Here is a 19,115-nt window from a genome sequence, read left to right as displayed (position 1 = left end):
CACACTGAAATAACTATTGTCACATGAATTAGTTCTGTAGAAAACAGGAAAATGTTGTTGGCAATATGGAAATAGTACAGTAGATTCACATTTTGAAAAAGGTATGAAAATAGCATACTGCTTAGCAGACAACCACCCGGTGTCACCCTGCATCATGCTCTGAGAATTCTCATGATCATGACCCATTTTGTCATGTATAAAGTGAGAGACATATTTGAAAGTAAGGGTACTGGATAATCATGGCATTTATGAACCTCCTGCCTTGGGCAGTCATGTTCCTAAGGACATTTTGTTACCATCAACACAAGAGACCAAAAGCTGTAAAAATCAGGTTTTGTTCAATTCTTTTACTGGATTTACATCAAAAGATAAATACTAAATATCTACAGTATGAAAACAAGTTCTCTAGTACTGCTGGAATCAAAAATTACATTGTTTCTGTAAGATGGTTGTTGCCAGTAGGAGCTCCAAAAATTCAAAATTTTAATTTCAATTTTTATTTTCAAATACATTCCTCAGTTAATTTCTGATCAGAAGCATGTCTTACCATACATTCTATCAGAACCCTGTGCTGAGCAAAAGGGGCAGTTTCTTGCAACAGTAACTACCAGTATATCAAGTTCTCTTAGGGCAGAGGTGCTTCTGAGTGCTATTTTGAATGACACAGATTTGATTCTGGGACCTAGCCTGATAATACACATAATGTTCTCTAGATTAATAAACCAGTCTCTATGATTTAGAATCTCATGATACCAACTTATGATTTCATAGCCAATAGAGTAAGTTCATGTTCAGTATTCGAGCAGAAGTAGAGTGAGAAAGCCAAGACAGTGCAACGTTCAGGCTTTACGCCTTCATCCACATATATCATACGCACATATATCAAGCACTTCCTGAAGGTAGAGTTCTCTAAGTTCCTAAACATCACCATATACATTAACATACTATAATATCTCCTCCTGGGAAGTTATTGTAACATCTGTTTTGTTTAGTTGAGAGAGCAAAATTAAACATGAATATTGTAACTTGCTTACGTATTTAACATTCTATTACACTGCCTTAAAGTCTATATAATCATATATAAAAATCAACTTTTTTTTACTAACTTCCTTGGGAACTAGAGTATTTTCCTGTTCATTTGGGAAGGTTGTTATTTCACACCTTCATTTTGTACAAAGTCTTATGTATTCCTAGCAGGTTATTTGATGTTGGAGCAAATGCGAGTCTGTCTTTTGACAACAGGAGTTTGCCTTGTACTTTGTTCTTCTGGTGCCATGGTGTTTTGAGGGTCTGTTCTGATATCTGTCAGTTGCTCATTGGCCCATCTTCCTTCCATTTCCTGGAGATTTGGGTTACTTTTCATAATAATCCTGATAACAGAGCGGGATTGTAGTATACTGATTGAAACATTCCTGGATGGGTTGAAAGAGATTGGTGGTCTAACCTTGATCCCTCATGTGGCCTCTCTGACTTGTATTTTTCCACCATGCAAGACAGTTTCTTATTAATAAACTAAATATTAAGATGAGTGGCTTTAGATTGTCAGTGCTGGCACGCCTGAATGTAGGGTAGGGAATGGGTGTTTTGGGACCTGGCAGGCTTTACTGTGGCCCTTTCTGTTCTTTCAGAATAACCCATTTCAGCTGTGGTAGTTTTGGAAATAATCCTTTTAATGAGCTCTGCCTTTGAGAGGTTCCAGTAGTGTCAACCATCCTAAAAGTATTAATTGCTTTAATGTCTATGCAAGTACCACCCCTCCCTAACACAGCACTTATGTACGTAGCCAGGGCCAAAGAGGAGGCAAACCACACCAGGGTTTGAGAACGTCTATTACTCTCACTAAAGAGCATAAACTAGTTACTGTTCATCAGTCTCACATCTATGGAAAGTCATTCAATATTCTGATGGTATGAGATTGGTCAAGATGTGGACCCTGCAGAGACCACAGGTGTGATGGAATAAATGAAGTTAAAGAACACACAGAGTGTTCAGAGTTTGAAACATGTAGTGCTCTGCTCTAGCCTAATTCTAAATCGTATCTACATTTCTGTTTCAGCTGTATGTTAGCACTTGTGTGTAGTCCACATTTTCCTTTGCTCCATCACTTTGTTTTTCTCCTTTCTGCATATATGAGAAGCACTATACCCAACTCCTTTAAGCATAGACTCACTGTAAATGATGATGATTTATACTACATAAATTTATCTCCTCTCTAAAAGGATCCCAAAGTGCTCTGCAAACTGACTTAGAGGAATCTCTTCATCCAACACAGAAATGCAGCCTTCTCTAAATGGGACAGGGGAATGCAGCAGCAAGCATTAGCAGCAACAATATAGAGCAATTTAGGATCGAAAGTGAAGGAGAATCCTGTATTCAGTTGAAACTACAGTGGGAATTCAAATTATTTATCCAAGACAACCCTATGTCTTATGAAAAATAATAATCATAAGTGCTCAAGAGCTTTGTTTGTCTCATCTCTGAACATTAGACACCATGCTGGGTTATTGGTTCAGCATGGACGTGGATGGAAGAGCCCCACCTATTAAATCACCAGCACTTCTTTTTGCAGCACCAGAATATTCCCTTAAGTACTAATCAGGCCTAATTTAATTTGTGAGATCTTATAAGAGCCTAGATTGAGAAGCGTATACATTATGGGTCAGATTTTTGAAGGTATTTAGTAGGGCTGTCAATTAATCATAGTTAACTCACACGATTAACTCAAAAAAATTAATCGTGATTAATCGCACTGTTAAACAATAGAATACCAATTGAAATTTATTAAATATTTTGGATTTTTTTTTACATTTTCATATATATTGTATTCTGTGTTGTAACTGAAATAAAAAAGTGTACAAAAACAAAATAACGTAAACTTCAGAGCGTACAAGTCCACTCAGTCCTCCTTCTTGTTCAGCCAATCGCTGAGACAAACACGTTTGTTTACATTTACAGGACATAATGCTTCCCTCTTCTTAGAATCATAGAAGATTAGGGTTGGAAGAGACCTCAGGAGTTCATCTAGTCCAATCCCCTGCTCAAAGCAGGACCAACCTTAACTAAATCATCCCAGCCAGCACTTTGCCAAGCCGGGCCTTAAAAACCTCTAAGGATGGAGATTCCACCACCTCCCTAGGTAACCCATTCCATTGTTTCACTACCCTCCCAGTGAAGTAGTTTTTCTGAATATCTAACCTAGACCTCCCCACTGCAACTTGAGACCGTTGCTCCTTGTTCTATCATCTGCCAAAACTGAGAACAGCCTAGCTCCATGCTCTTTGGAACCCCCCTTCAGGTAGTTGAAGGCTGCTGTCAAATCCCCCCTCACTCTTCTCTTCCGCAGACTAAATAAGCCCAATTCCCTCAGCCTCTCCTCATAAGTCCTAAAGCCCTAGCTGGGATGATTTAACTGGGACTTGGTCCTGCTTTGAGCAGGGGGTTGGACTAGATGACCTTCTGGGGTCCCTTCCAACCCTGATATTCTATGATTCTATGATTCTAAGTCATGTGACCCAGCCCCCTAATCATTTTTGTTGCCCTCCGCTGAACTCTCTCCAAGTTGTCCACATTCTTTCTGTAGTGAGGGGCCCAAAACTGGATGCAATAATCCAGATGTGGCCTCACCAGTGCCAAATAGAGGTGAATAATCACTTTTCTCGATCTGCTGGCAATACTCTTACTTTTGTAGCTGGTATTGCAAGGTATTTGCATACCAAATATGCTAAATATTCGTTTGCCCCTTTGTGCTTCGGCCACCATTCCAGAGGACATGCTTCCACAAAAAAAAATGCGTTAATTAAATTTATGACTGATCTCCTTGGGGGAGAACTGCATGTCCCCTGATTTTATGTCCCCCCTCTTTTACCTGCATTCTGCCATCTATTTCATGTAATAGCCATCTCGGATAATGCCTCGGCACATGTGGTTCATTTTAAGAACACTTTCACTGCAGATTTCACAAAATGCAAAGAAGGTACCAATGTGAGATTTCTAAAGATAGCTACAGCACTCGACCCAAGATTTAAGAATCTGAAGTGCCTTCCAAAATCTGATCGGGATGGGTTGTGGAGCCTGCTTTCAGAAGTCTTAAAAGAGCAACACTCCGATGCAGAAACTACAGAACCTGAACCACCAAAAAAGAAAATCAGCCTTTTGCTGGTGGCATCTGACTCAGGTAATGAAAATGAACATGCGTTGGTCCACACTGCTTTGGGTTATTATCGAGTAGAACCCATCATCAGTATGGACGCATGTGCCCCGGAAGGGTGGTTGAAGCATGAAGGGACGTATGAATCTTTAGCACATCTGGCACATAAATATCTTGTGATGCCAGCTACAACAGTGCCATGAGAACGCCTGTTCTCACTTTCAGGTGATATAAACAAGAAGTGGGCAGCATTATCTCCTGCAAATGTAAACAAACTTATTTGTCTGAGTGATTGGCTGAAAAGAAATAGGACTGAGTGGACTTGCAGGCACTAATATTTTACATTGTTTTATTTTTGAATGCAGTTTATTTTGTACATAATTCTACATTTGTAAGTTCAACTTTGATAAAGAGATTGCACTACAGTACTTGTATTAGATGAATTGAAAAATACTATTGCTTTTGTTTGTATATAGTGCAAACATTTGTAATCAAAAATAAATATTAAGTGAGCACTGTACACTTTGTATTCTGTGTTGTAATTGAAATCAATATATTTGAAAATGTAGAACCATCCAAAAACATTTAAATAAATGGTATTCTATTATTGTTTAATGGTGTGATTAATCACGATTAATTTTTTTAATCATGCGATTAATAGTGATTAATTTTTTTAATCACTTGACAGCCCTAGTAGTTAGTTGCTTAAAGATGCAAATCAGTGGGAGTTAGGCATCTGGTGGTTTTAAAAATCCCACTAGGCACCTACCTGCATCTTTCAGTACCTAAATACCTTTAAAAATCTGGCCTGCATCTCTGTGTCTATCAGTTGCTCTTTGTAAAAAAACATTTTCTAATATTTCATATAAAGGACACAATATAACCATGCACTGTGTGTGTTTAGTATTCACTTCATTTTGCACAGAAATGTGTTGTATTACAAATATTCTTCTTTCTGTGTTCAGTGTTTTAGTCTTCACTCATATCCTTCATTAAAACACACCTCTTCTGCCAAGCCAGCTAGTATTCTCCTAGTTACATTAGAAGTTAGGTTATTAGGTACTTACATTAATTTATTTTAAATGAAGTTCCCTATACTAGCTTCTGATCATTCAGAGCACTGTATTATTATTTCTTCATTGCTGACTTCTAGTTCTATGGGTCAGGAATAATATCTTCATTGTTTGTACAGAACTGAGCACACTATAATAATTTAGTTAATAAAAATATGAAGAACGGGGCTCTAGAGATGTTTGAAACTTTGTGTCCGTTAAATTTGCAGCAGTAAATTTTTGTTGTGTGTTTAGGGTTTCAGTGCAGGTGCCATCCTTTTAGAAGTGAGCTTGTTCTACCCTTCCTTCCTAGACCTCGGGAAGAGAGGATTCTGGCAAGCCAGGATTTCAGAGGTAGGGTCATTTTGCCAGGACATAGAGTACAGTGAAAAACAAACCAAAGAACTCTGCCAGATGTCCTGACAGGAACCCAAACTTACTCAAGGTCTGTTAACAATGGGACTCTGTGAATCATCTCATATGTGGAATTGGAAAAAAATCCTGCAGGGTTGAAGTCTATTAGGGAGTGTTTATATTTACAAGATGATGTTCCCAGTTCTCTGTAAAATCATGCTAATAGTTTAAAGAGCAATTATCTAATCCCCTTGTCTGTCCTCACATTCCAGTCTGAGTGTAGAAATTACTTTAGTCCTTGGGACTCTTTCCCAAGAAAGGATGAAATCAATGTTTTGGTATGTGGCTTTGTTTAGAGGGAGTGGGTGGCTGAGTTTATCCATCTTTTCCTTTCCAGATTTTGTTGGGTTTTTCTGTAGTGCATAGTGTAGTCAGAGAAGCTGCCCAGAGTCCTACTCCCATCTGACAATAGGAAGGAGCATCCTCTTGTCTCTTTTTCTCCCTTTCATTCAAAAAAGAGAAGAAAAGAAACCCAGACATTGTGAGCTAAAGGGTCCCAGGTTGGTGGGAATGAACAATCTGAGTACATCTTCTGTTGGCACTCCTAGGCTTTCTTAATCCCCATGTTATACACAAATTCTCTCCTAGATGCTGATGGGGAGTCTCTCCGGTCCTTGTTTTCAGAGTGGGACAATCCTGTATTTGCTCGCTGCCCAGAGGTGGGTATTATTACGTTCTAGAGTTTCAGTGGGAGCCATTTCAATCTTCTATTATGTTGATTTTTTAACTGAAATGGTAAATACTATAACTGTTGTGTATATTTATTCTGTTGTACATATAACAAGGAGCTTGACTGTGGTACGTTTTTATAGATTGTTTATATGTGTGTTCATTTTGTGGGTTTATGCAAATTAGAAGTGATTGATATTACAGCTGATCTTAAAGAATACTGTACCTCGTGTTATTTGGAAACCAAAGTGTTATTGTGGGCTGTGTCTACAATGCAAAAATAATCACCTTGACTTAGGATAAAATTCTGTCCCTTGCAATACTCCCCTCCCCCTTGTATGTATTATATGGGTCATTTAAATATGTTTGTAGCATCGGCAAGACCATAATGTGTGAGGAAGTAACAATGTTGCACCTTGTGTCTGTGGAGCTTTTAGAGCAACTTCCTTTATAGTCACAGGGAAATATCTTTAATCAATGTGAGTAAGTGTACAATTTCAGTCAGGATGTACAGTATGCATACAAATATTTCCACTTGTGTACAATAGAGATGCAGGAGCAAACCACCTGCTGGTGAGTTTCTGAAGGGGAATAATTATTTGGAACATTTGCTGTAGTAGCAGTCATTTTGAGATGATATATCTTCCTGGATGTTCAGCTGGTTGAGTGTGTACATGTTGGCTGACAACTAATGTCAGATTGTCTAATGAAATAGCTCTTAGTATGTGGGAAAGTGCTGAGAGAGGAGCAGAGGGATTACCAGATGGTATTTTGAGCTAATTCTGTTCTTGTTAGAGGAACCAACGCACTAGGTACAAAGGGACCTCTTTCCAGAATAGTCTTATTCAAAGCTGGCAGTTTAATTTTGTGGTTTTAAACTCAGTAGTTAAGTCTGCATCCTGTAAATTATCTGTATTGATCTTTTTCACAGGTTGCTGTTGATGTGAGCAGTGGCCAGGCTGGGAGTCTGGCTGTGAAAATTCATAATATCTTATATCCCTATCGTTTCACCAAGGAGATGATTAATTCAATGCAGGTATAATAAGTCAGATAGCAGCTTTGTGTAAACACCAATGTTTCAACTGCTACTAGCCAAATAGTATTTGTCAATGTTTCTGCTTGGTGAAAAAGACGTAGGGAATTAAATAGATAATACTTTTAATTTGCAAAGAAAAGCATAATTGGTTTGTGAGAGAGATACCAACAGATATATGCATATCAAACTATATCTCAAAACCATCTCTTAGATGATTGTAAACAGTTACCTACAGAATGGTTCCCAACTTTCTTGAGTTTAAAGCTAGTCAAGTCAAGAAATAGCCCTGCTATCACTGCCTTGTAACTTACAGCACTATCACTTCACTATATAACATTTTGATAGGCAGTTGTAGTTGTAGGTGTTTGGTTAATTCCGATTCTTTGACATACATTTTCAAAAGAGATTTGCTGAAGAAATTCTGACCTTCAGCTGAGCAGTTTCAATAGCAATCCCAAAGTTCACGTAAGGATTTTTACATTTATTTTAAAGTGTGGTTCTGCTCTGAAAAGTGACTCTAAAATGGTACAGTAAACATGAAATCCAGTTGTATCTTAGTGCTTCTGTATCAAATGTTTTGCTCATATATTTTAAAATTAATATAAATATGCTGCCAACCTTGCACTTTTACCTTTGGGCTCTGAGAGCCAATCTGGGTTCTTTTCTTCTCTCAAATCTAATCTAATGCAAGTTCTGCAGGCCAGACCATATTCTTATTTACATCCATGCGGTCACATTGCTTCATGTGGTTTTGTAGAGTTATAAGTGGTTGGGATGTAGTAAAAAGATAGTATTGATGCACAAGGTGAACTAGAATCCAGTCCATTTTCTCTTAGTTGTTACCTCTGTAAGGCTAATGGGAGTAAAAACATTTGTCACTAGTGGCAACAGGTTTGTCTGAAACACTGGGGAAGAGATCTAGAGACCTGAGGGTTTCATTTTTTCATTAACTTTTTCAGGTGGAACTGCACTTTAACTCATCCAGTGGTCCCAATATTAACTATTGGTGGGGAGATGAGTTTTTCTCTCTAAAGTTTTGTATGTTTCCCTTCTAAAAATGGTTTTGCCAATGGATAATGAACATTTTGAATATGTTACAGGTTCTTCATCAAGTGGACAATAAATTTATTGCTTGTTTAATCAACACTAGGAGTGAAATGAATGCAAATGCAGGTAAGAATGCCCATTAGTATTGATTAAGTTGAGCTAGCCCTCATATAGTTTCAGTACAGATAGGACACTGTCCTGGCATTCTGAAACATGTTCAGAAGATGTAATTTTTTTTTCAGGGATGTATTCTTTTGGTCTGATAGTTCTGTGATGCTAAATGCAAAATAACAATGCAAAATCTCTGTTTCAGTAATATTAAGGCTCCAACTTGGATCTGACAAAAGCCAGAAAACCAAAGCAAATGCCAGAACTGTGTCCTTATCTTCTGCTGTTGCGGGACAGGAGAAAAAGGCATGTTATTATGAATTAAGGAGAGTGCTGATCTTCACTTGGAATTTCCTAGATTTTTCTCTATCTCTGTTTTAGAGATTGCTAAAGGACTTTGTTCATGGTGCTCCTTAGATGCTGTGGTGATTAGTGCTGCTATCGATAAACTCATTATATTTCACATTACCAAAAGGTATTGGACTTCATTCTCAGTTAATGGATGCATTTCATCTTTTGTATTGAAACTAGCTTGAGCTATACAAAAATGCTCTCCAAACCAGTAGCTTCTTGTTTTTTATCTAATTTGCATAATAAAATTGAACAGATTGTAGTTGACCTCATCTTTAATATAGAGGGAATAGGAATTTGGCTGATGACATCATCATACATAAAACTCCTTGAACTTCATTCTGGCCACCCCAGGTTTAAATGACTCATCTGGATCCTCACATTTCATTTCTGCATTATTTTATTTTTTGTTAACCCAGCTTCCTCCTGAACTTAGCTCTGTTAAAGAGACTGATCCCCAGCTGCTAAATCTGACCTAAACATGGGCAATGCTCCTTCCTTCTCCCAACATGTGCAGTTGTTTGAAATGAAGGTGCCTGTTGTTAACCTCCTCTCTTACACTTTTCAGAGTAGCAGCCGTGTTAGTCTGTGCTCCTTTTCTTTTTGTCTCTTACACTTCTAGATGGAAATCTGCTGGTGTTGGTAGATCAGCATGCAGCCCATGAGCGTATCCGCTTGGAGCAACTTATTGCAGGTGAGGATTCAGATGTCCAAAGAAGCTCTTCACCATCCTAGCAAAGTGCAACTGAGAACAGTCTCCAGGGGGAAAAGGCCCCATGAGACAGCATGCTAACAAAATTATTTTAAATATAAATTTCCTCATGGGGTCCAGGGATCTAGTATGATCCTCCATCTTTCCCATGTCATTGGCCTGTATGGGCAATGTTGAGCTGGAGCCAGATCGCACCGGTTCGCTAGAACCAGTTGTTAAATGTAGAAGTCCTTTTAGAACCGGTTGTTCCGCGAGGGACAACCAGTTCTAAAAGGGCTTCTAAATTTAACTGGCCAAAAGTGGCACCTTAGGCACTAACTCCATGGGTGCTCCAGTCCTGGAGCACCCAAGGGGAAAATTTGGTGGGTGCAGAGCACCCACTGGTAGCTCCCTGCCCCACCCCCGGCCCCAGCTCACCTCCGCTCTATGTCCGCCTCTTCCCCTGAACGCGCCGCTCTGCTCTGCTTCTCTGCCCCCTTCCCCCCTGAGCGTCCCACGAATCAGCTGTTCGCTCGGGAAGCCGGGGCAGGTTGAGAAGCAGGCGGCAGCTTCGCAATCAGGCCCAGGGACACAGAGGTGAGCTGGGGCGGGGGGCGCAAGGAGGGCCGCCTGCGCCACAGCAGGTAACCCGGGGATGAGGGGGGCGCTCCCTGCCCCAGCTCACCTCTGCCACCCTCGGCCTGAGTGGGAAGCCACCGCCTGCTTCTCAGCCCTCCCAGGCTTCCGACCAAACAGCTGATTCGCTGAGCGGGGCGGTGTGGGGCGGGGCGGAGTGGGGCGGTGCATTCAGGGGAGGAGGCAGAGCGGAGGTGAGCTGGGGCTGGGCGGGGAGCTGCCAGCGGGTGCTCTGCACCCACCAAATTTTCCCCGTGGGTGCTTCAGCCCTGGAGCACTCACAGAATCGGCACCTAAGGCGCCACTTTTGATGTGATCAGTGGGGAGAGCGGCCACTCCCCCTGCTCCCCCCCCAGCTACACTCCCCCGCTCCTAGGAGCCAAAGGGACCTGCCGGATGCTTCCTAGGAGCTGCCCCATGTAAGCACCGCCGGGACTCCTTACCTCGCCCCCTGGCAGGGCCCTCTGGCTCTTAGGGGTGGCGTGGGCACTCACTACAGTGGCCCACGAGACCCTCCTGCCTGGTTCTGGGGGCAGTCGGGACAGGGCAGGGGGGTGGATGGGACAGGAGTCCTGGGGGGCGGGGCGTCAAGGAACACAGGGGGTTGGATGGGGCAGAACTCCCGGAGGGTGGGGGTGGGCAACGACCCCCTTATGGGGTGAGGAGGGAACAGGTTGTTAAGATTTTGGCACCTCATCATTGGGCATACAGGCATCTGGTAGTAGTATTGGCACCCAAAGGAGTACTAGGTGCCTTTCAAAACAGATAGAATGATCCATGCCCCAAGGAGCTTTCAGACTGAAATAGGTCTGGTGTAATGGGGGGCTAACAAGACAGGCAGGATGAATAAAATTAGGAAATGGGGGTAATGTCAATAAGATTATGAGGTTTAGCAGTATGGACTAATGGATGGGATAATGGACTAAAGAGCATGGGTTGTTTTTGTTTGTTAAACTAAACACCATGATCAGAAGAGAAACCTAAAATTCACCACATTTAGTCACTTGAAACTGTATGCAGAGGAATAAAAGTCTTTTTTCTTGCCCAGCCTAATTTTGGTTATAGATCTGTAAAACACAGTGCCCATCCACTGAGCACTTAAAAGATCACTGGCCTTCTCTTTCATCAAAAAGGGCCCTGCAGTCCCTGCAAACAAGATTCCAGGAAAGAAACATTGCTCCTTTTGGCCTACTGGTGAAAACAGCTAAAGACTGAGAACCTTCTGGGATTGAGGGAAATGGCTAATGAATGGTATTCAAATGAAGACTGTGTATCAGGGCCAAGACATAGGTAGCCCGTATCTAGTGGTTAGCAGCTTGGTTCAGGAGGATCTTGTTCCAGGTTATGAGGAATCAGACAGGCATTAGGTTGAACTAATCCAGACAAGGTCAGGCACTATTAGGATCACCAGGATTCAGGCCAAGGTCAGGATACTGGTAATCAGGCAGATCAGAGTCTATAAAGCTGGGTGAGGCATCCAAACAGCAGCTACATAGAGCCCAGTTGTGCAAACGTCTTCTGGTGCCTCTCTTTGGATTTACATAGAAGCCCTGGCCAATCTGAAGTACTGGTGTTCCTCCAGTCAAAGCCCAAGGGAGATCTTCCTGACATAACTTCAGGTTTCATGATTTCTCTGCTGGGTTGGTTAGTAGCAAGCCATTGGGTGAGAGCAGGGAGGCATCAACTGACCAGGAAACCTGCAGACTCAGCAAGGTTTGAGACCTGCAGGGTCATGACATAATGCACTTATTTTAGATGGTTCAATTCAGTTCAATTCAAGTGGCCTTTCCATGAGTTGAGCTAACTCTTGTAATAACCTTTGCTATGTAGGATAACTCCTTTTTAACACTGAGGGGGGATCCATGTGGAATTAATCATACTCCCTAGACAATGATTGTCTTTTCCATGACTATCACTGTCCCCCATGAGTCCCAGAAGGAAGAGTCCTGTGGTCGCTTCTTAATTCAAGCATAAAGGTCTATATGCCAAGCCATAGGGCCATTGAGGATAAAGCCTGCATGTACATTTTAAGAACAGGTTTCAGAGTAGCAGCCGTGTTAGTCTGTATTTGCAAAAAGAAAAGGAGTACTTGTGGCAAAAGGTTCCCCCCCCCCCCCGCTCTCCTGCTGGTAATATCTCACCTTAAGTGATCCCTCTCGTTACAGTTTGTATGGTAACACCCAATGTTTCATGTTCTCTATGTATATAAATCTCCCCACTGTATTTTCCACTGAATGCCTCTGATGAAGTGAGCTGTAGCTCACGAAAGCTTATGCTCAAATAAATTTGTTAGTCTCTAAGGTGCCACAAGTACTCATTTTAAGAACAGTATTTGTAATTTTTCTACCCACAGATTCCTATGAGAAGCAGCCTGAAGAATCTGGCAAGAAGAAATTGCTGTCCTCTACCATCTGTCCCCCACTGGAGATTGAGGTAATGGAGGAGCAGAGAAGACTCTTACGGTTAGTAATGGTTGATGGCTTCAATATCTTGGGTGGGACTCTAGTGAAATAGGAGAATGTAATTTCTGTGTGCTGTTTTAGATACCACCGCCATTGCTGGAGTTGCTTTCATTCTGCTTTAGGTGCACACTGTGAATTAGGTGCACACTTTAGGTGCACACATTTTTTTGAGTGAATTCCAATAGCTATAGTGTGAGGAGAAGAGAATAGAGGGGTATGGGAAGTTTGTATGATGAATTGTTAGAAAAGAAGAGTCTCTCTGCTCTTGGGTGACAGAAACCAAAATCACTACATGGAATAAGAAGTGAACATAGTCTCTCAAATGTTTTGGAATAGAGGGATTGGCTACTGTCAGGAATTCTTCTGTCCCATACAAGAATTTAGATTAGATGCAGATTTGGTTTTGAGTAGTTACATTTATCTAGCTTTAATCAGAGGTTTATTCAGAAATCTCAGCTCTCACTCTGAACAGGAACTCAAGTGGGGTGGGTATTTACAATTACAAGGTGTTCTCTCCTTTTGTGCTCAGAGTAGGCTTGTTTGGTAATGGGTACTTTTCTGCCCTTCTTGTGTGGACTCATTAGAAACATAGGCATATCTGTATTAGATCATATTGGTAGTCCATCCAATTCAGCATTCTCCCTGGCAGTGGCCAGTGCCAAATGCTTCAGAGGCAGGTGCAAGAAATTACTTAATGGATAACCATGGAATAACCAGTCCATAGAGGAAGATTAAGAAAGAGGGTAAATTTCTGTTTTACTTTCTTTTTCCCTGTTCATTATTTTGTATGCCTCTGCCATCTCCTCTCTAAACAGTCCTAATATTCTTAATCTTTCTTCATAGGGAGGTCTTTCTGGACCATTAATAATTTTTGTTAGCAATCTCTGAATCTCTTCTATTTCTTTTCTATCTTCTTTGAGATAGGGTGACCAGAACTGAACATAATATTCCAGGTGAGGATATCACATAGATTTATACAATGACATTGTGACGGGTTCCCCAGGGTGCAACCTGGAACTGAGGTACCACTGAGTCCTCTATCTCACCAACCTGGGCTCCCTCTCACACTGTGATGCTGTGGCAAGCTGCAAATTCCTCCTACTGTACTTGCACAGACATCCACAGGCAGGGACACATCCAGCTGAGTTACATGAATGCCTTCACCTGTCACTCATGAACCAACAATAGAGAGGCTCCAGCCATTTTCCCACAGCTCCCCAGCCTAAGACCCCAGAACTGTACCGCCTTACCCTGATCAGAAGCTTGACCAGTGCAAGTCTGTTCCCCAGTCCGCCTCTCCGTCAGTGTGGAGAGGGCATGCACCAGCTCTTGTTTCTAAGCAGATTTCCCAAACACTTCAAGCAAAACCCACTAGTTGAGGTAAAATATAAAATTTATTAGCTACAGAAAGATAGATTTTAAGTGATTATAAGTAGTAAAGAATAAATGGACACAAATCTGACATCAGGAATTATAACATTCAAAAACCAGTAGGAGAACTCTTCAATCTCCCTGGTCACTCACTGACAGACTTAAAAGTGACAATTCTGCAACAAAAAAACTTCAAAAACAGACTTCAACATGAAACTGCAGAACTGGAATTAACTTGCAAACTGGACACCATCAAATTAGGCCTGAATAAAGACTGGGGGTGGATGGGTCATTACAAAAACTAATTTCCCCATACTGTTACTCTCACCTTCTTGTCAACTGTTTGAAATGGGCCACCATCATTACCACTACAAAAGTAATTTTTTCTCCCTTGGTATTCTACTGTTAATTGAATTGTCTCATTAGTTAGATTGACCCCCCGCTTGGTAAGGCAACTCCCATCAGTTCATGTACTATGTATCTATACCTGCTACTGTATTTTCCACTCCATGCATCTGATGAAGTGGGTTCTAGCCCACGAAAGCTTATGCTCAAATAAATCTGTTAGTCTCTAAGGTGCCACAAGTACTCCTTGTTGTTTTTGCTGATACAGACTAACACAGCTACCACTCTGAAAACAAACCAAAGTTGGTCACCTAAAAAATAAAAGTAGAATCGCAATCTGAGTTCTATAGACTAAACAGGATTTGAATCAAGCAATGTCTCATCCTGATGATATGGTTCCTTAATACACAAAGCTGGGATTCTCCTTTCCAGTCTGGAACCATCTCCCCAATTCCAAGTCTTTGTTCTCCAGGCATGTTTCCAGGTGTTGAGTTGTGGGGGGAGTGAGGCCAAGCGATGATGTCTCTTACCTCTTTTATAGCTTATTCCAGCTTGCTGAAAAGATCCTTTGCTGAGTCAAGCAGTCTCCATTGTCTATGTGCTATCTCTGAGAAGTCTCCATTGTATATTGTTCCTGGGACAGTCCTTGTGAGTGCGCATTCCCCTTAATGGGCCATCATCAATATCTGGCTCTTCCATGTTGTACCTGAAAGGCTGGTTGTTCCCAACCTTACAACATATTTCAGTAACACACATACAGCAAATTTCATAACTTCACATACAATTATAGCTCGTACAATCCAACAGGATATTAATGTTCAGCAGATCAAGACTTTTAAAATGATACCTCAGAAGGCATACTTTGTACAAAGCATATCATAATCATATCACTGTGGTAAATATGGGGGTGCCAGGGTGTTGCTTTGGGGTACAGAATGTCACAGACATTACAATATTTCCATATTACTTTCGGTCTCATACTTTTTACACCCTACCATTTTGTGTGCTTTTTTGGCTGCCACTACACATTGAGCAGTTACAGTGACATTCAGGTCTTTTTCCTTAGTGGTTGCAATTAATTTAGAACTCAACAAGTGTCTGAATATATAAAATTATTTTTCCTAAAGTGTGTGCATTTGTCATTTGAATGTCACCTCCCATAATGATGCCCATTTTCCTCTGAAATTCCACACAGTCTGTTGTAGTCCCAACTAATTTAAATAATTTTGTATTTTATGAAGATTTGGCTGCCTGACTACTTATCTTTTTTTTCCAGTTCATTAATAAAATGTTTGTTCTAGTGCAAACTTTTGTCAGATTAAAAACTGAGTTTTTATTGATACACTGTTTTTTTCTCTTTGTCTTTTTCTAACCCCTGACAAAATTTTCTCACCCCATAGCCACTTAATATGTTTTTAGCCTCTTGTGAGGGACTGTCAAAGATTTTTGAAAGCCCATATAAATTCTGTCAACCAGTTTTATTTTATCTACTATTTTGCTTACATGCTTAAAGAATTGTAGTAGATTAGAGAGGCACAGTTTTCTTTTGTGGAAGCCCTACTTGTTTTTTCCCATCATATCATGATCATCTTGAAGTTGTACAATTCTGTTTTTTGGTATATCTGGTAAGACTCAGTTCTGTGATTCTCAAGATCATCCCTAGCATCTTTTTTTAAGGATAAGTAAGCTTCTTGCTGCCTGCCATTCCACTGCTATAATAGCTCATTATAATGAGTGCATATTTTTGCATATATCAGCCATTTAATTCGTAAGCTCCTGCAGAACTCTTGGGTGTATGCCATCTGATACCAATGACCTGTTGCACTTTAATTTATTAGCTTGTTTCAGTAACTCCTCTCTTGGCATCTCAAGCATTTTTATTACTTGAAAAGAGTAGGTCTGGGGTAGATATCTCAGAACACTCTGTGGTGAAAATTGATGCAAGGAAATCCTTAAACTTCCTGCAAATATCGTTATCTCCTCACTTGTTCTCATTACTACCTGATAGTCTTTCCATTTGCTACCTGGACTGTACCACTTCCCCAGTGGCTAGTAGGGGACTCCGGGCCTGCCCTCTATTCTGGGTTCCAGGTCAGGGACCCTCTAATCAACAGCCAAGGTCTACAACATCCCACCTTGCTACTATTTCCCTGAGCCTTGTCCTACTCTGCATCTCTCAGGCTTACTCCACCACCCTTCTGGATAAACTCTTCCTTCAGGGCGTGGATCCCCGGGGTTTCTACTGTCTCCCTGGGTTTCCTCTTTTCCCTCTCTAATGCCTAGGGAGTGACTGCAGGCTTCCTCACTGCAACCCTTTTTTGCTACCAACTTCCTACCTTTATACTAGCACCACCGGTTCCCTCTTAGTAGGGCTCCATCATCAATCAGGCATTGCTTAGGGCTTGTCTACACTTAAAACACTGCAGCAGCGCTGCTGTAGCATTCCAGTGAAGATGCTAGCTATGCTGATGGGAGGGCTTCTCCCATCAGTGTAGATGCTTCAGCTCCCCGAGAGATGAAGCCTAGACCGATGGGAGAATTCTTCTTTCGACTTAACGGTGTCTATGCAGGAAATTAGGTCCATTTTAACTGTATCATTCAGAGGTGTGGATTTTTCACACCCCTGAGCAACATAGTTATATTGATCTAATTTCCTGGTGTAGCCCAGGCCTTAGCAAACCTAATTTCCCTCAGGCATGGCGTATCAGGTTACATGTCTCTTCTCAGCCTCATTAACCCTTTCCAGGCTAGTGTGGGAGTGAATACCCTGTCATAATATTGCATTGCATGTATATAATATATTGTGGTCACTGTTACCTGAACTTCCTGTGTGTATCTTAAGAAAAGAGACCTGTAGACATGGGGAAAAGTGTACAGCTTCCTATTGTGCAATAAAGCGAACTCCTGGGGTCTCAGAACCATGGAGCCAGCATTCTGCACAAATTTAATGGAGAGAAATGTGGACTGAAAGAGAAGCATTGCTGGGAAATCCTGAGATGCCATTATATGGGTGGAGGAGATGGGAAGCTTCTGTGTGGGGAGTGCAGAAGTGTCCAGCTCTGGGACTGATCCTGTAGGTATGTGGAAGAGGGTGCTTCAATTTCTCATTTCTGAGGTTTTCTTCTCAGGTGCTGCCACAAAAGCCTGGAGGAAGTAGGCCTTGAATTATCATTTCCAGAGAACAACAGCTCCCAGATTCTAGTTGGGAAAGTGCCCCTGTGCTTTATGGAGAGAGAGGCCAATGAATTACGACGGAAAAGACAGCCTGTGGCTAAAAGCATTGTGGAGGTTAGTCCTGGGTGTGGAACTTGAGCAAATTACTTTGTGATGGTGTCATTCTGCTCTATATTAATGATGCAGGGTGTTGGAAGAGTGGCTCCTAAGTGAGAAAGCTAGAGAAAGCCCTTGCTATGCTTTCAGTAGAACTATTTATCCATGTCCGCTGGCCTCAGGACTGCTTCTTTGCTGGTGTACTTTTCATCTTCAGTGAGAAAGTGACTCCTCTTGAAAACGAAAGGAGGATGACTTACTAATGCTGTTCTGTTCATGCAGGATAAAAGAGAGCAAAGATTTACTTATTAATTGCATAAGAGGCTACATGGTTGGATGGAGAGACTATTATTTTAAGTTTAATACAACTAAAATGAGACTTCCTAGGACAGAGGCCAGTGTTCAGCAGTATAGGCGACAAGGTTGGTTAAGAGGTGTCTTGCTATTTCTGGTGAAGAGGAGTGAGCCACCAGCCTCTCTCCCCTAAATCTGTGCGGCAGCAGAATTGATAATACATGCCACCTCATGTACCTTAGTCAGAGAGGCAATGTTGATAGAGCACTAGACTAGGACTCAGGAGAGCTCAGTTCTGTTCCCAGTTTGGTCCTGGCCTGCTGGAATGTGACTCAGGGCAAGTCACCTCACCAATTTCTGCCTCATTTTTCCCGTAATAATAATGATGTTCCTTTGTAAAGCACTTTGAAATCTACTAAAAAAAGCACTAGATTATAATTTATTATTATTGAGCACAATTAGTGTTAGGCAGTGATGTTTGTTTTCTTTTAGTCCCATAACTAGGCTAACTATAAGTCTATAACTGACATAATTAGGGATGATTGCAGATTTCGGGAAGTGGATGAAATAAAAATTTATAGTGAGCTGCAAGGATGATTTCATTTAAAGACAAGAACAAATTAAAATATTATTGTTTTAAAGACACTCTTGCTCCAGTTGTATGTTTGTGTGGCTTTCGGTTGCACCTGAGAGGAGTTTGAACTTCGAAATTCCTTAGAAAATGTTGGTGGCATGAAACAATACCTGCAATCAGGAATCAGATTTGAAAAATATAAGTTGCAGTAATCTCTCATATTCTGCTCACAACTCAAGCTCTATCCATTCATGATGCCAAAATCATATACCTCTTATTGTAAATCATTCATAATTTGACTGCCCCTCTTTCTTGAGTGCTTTGATCAACAGTGACATAGTTAATAAAACTGACGTTTAAATGCCATCATTAGGTGTCAGAGTTGTATTCTCCTATAAACAAATAGGGGCAGTTCATCCCTCTCAGAGCTATTGTTTCAGGCTTTCTGAAAACTGAGGCAGAAATTGCTGCATCAGTTGCTTGCAGTTCACATTTTGAAGATTTTCTTCACACCCATAAGTATTAGAGATATTTAAAAAAAATGCTTATATTTTTAAATAAAAGCACAATATAATAACAAGATGCAGCCACCAGGCTGAGCCATTGTAAGCCATTCCAATCCTACTCCTGTTTGCAATATGTTTCTCT

The 19,115-nt window shown here is 41.0% G+C and overlaps 1 protein-coding gene across 7 annotated transcripts in view; it reads left to right on the top strand.

Moving 5' to 3' along the window:
* MLH3 (mutL homolog 3) overlaps window positions 1-19,115 on the top strand; it is a 38,032-nt gene that overhangs the window by 5,049 nt on the left and 13,868 nt on the right. For 6 of the 7 annotated variants that reach the window (XR_006281934.1, XM_038405688.2, XM_038405681.2 and 3 more), the window contains exons 3-9: window positions 5,455-5,553; window positions 6,202-6,272; window positions 7,214-7,318; window positions 8,419-8,491; window positions 9,447-9,518; window positions 12,505-12,613; window positions 17,458-17,617. Coding sequence is in view for 6 of the 7 variants with exons in the window: in XM_038405688.2 (XP_038261616.1) it covers window positions 5,455-5,553; window positions 6,202-6,272; window positions 7,214-7,318; window positions 8,419-8,491; window positions 9,447-9,518; window positions 12,505-12,613; window positions 17,458-17,617 (689 nt within the window). In the remaining variant the exon portion in view is untranslated. The remainder of the gene's footprint in view (window positions 1-5,454; window positions 5,554-6,201; window positions 6,273-7,213; window positions 7,319-8,418; window positions 8,492-9,446; window positions 9,519-12,504; window positions 12,614-17,457; window positions 17,618-19,115) is intronic. The other variant, XM_038405689.2, reaches the window with a different exon arrangement.

This window comes from Dermochelys coriacea, chromosome 6, assembly GCF_009764565.3.
Source record: "Dermochelys coriacea isolate rDerCor1 chromosome 6, rDerCor1.pri.v4, whole genome shotgun sequence".
Classification (NCBI taxonomy): Eukaryota; Metazoa; Chordata; order Testudines; family Dermochelyidae; genus Dermochelys; species Dermochelys coriacea.
This window is presented reverse-complemented; position numbering and strand designations above follow the sequence as displayed.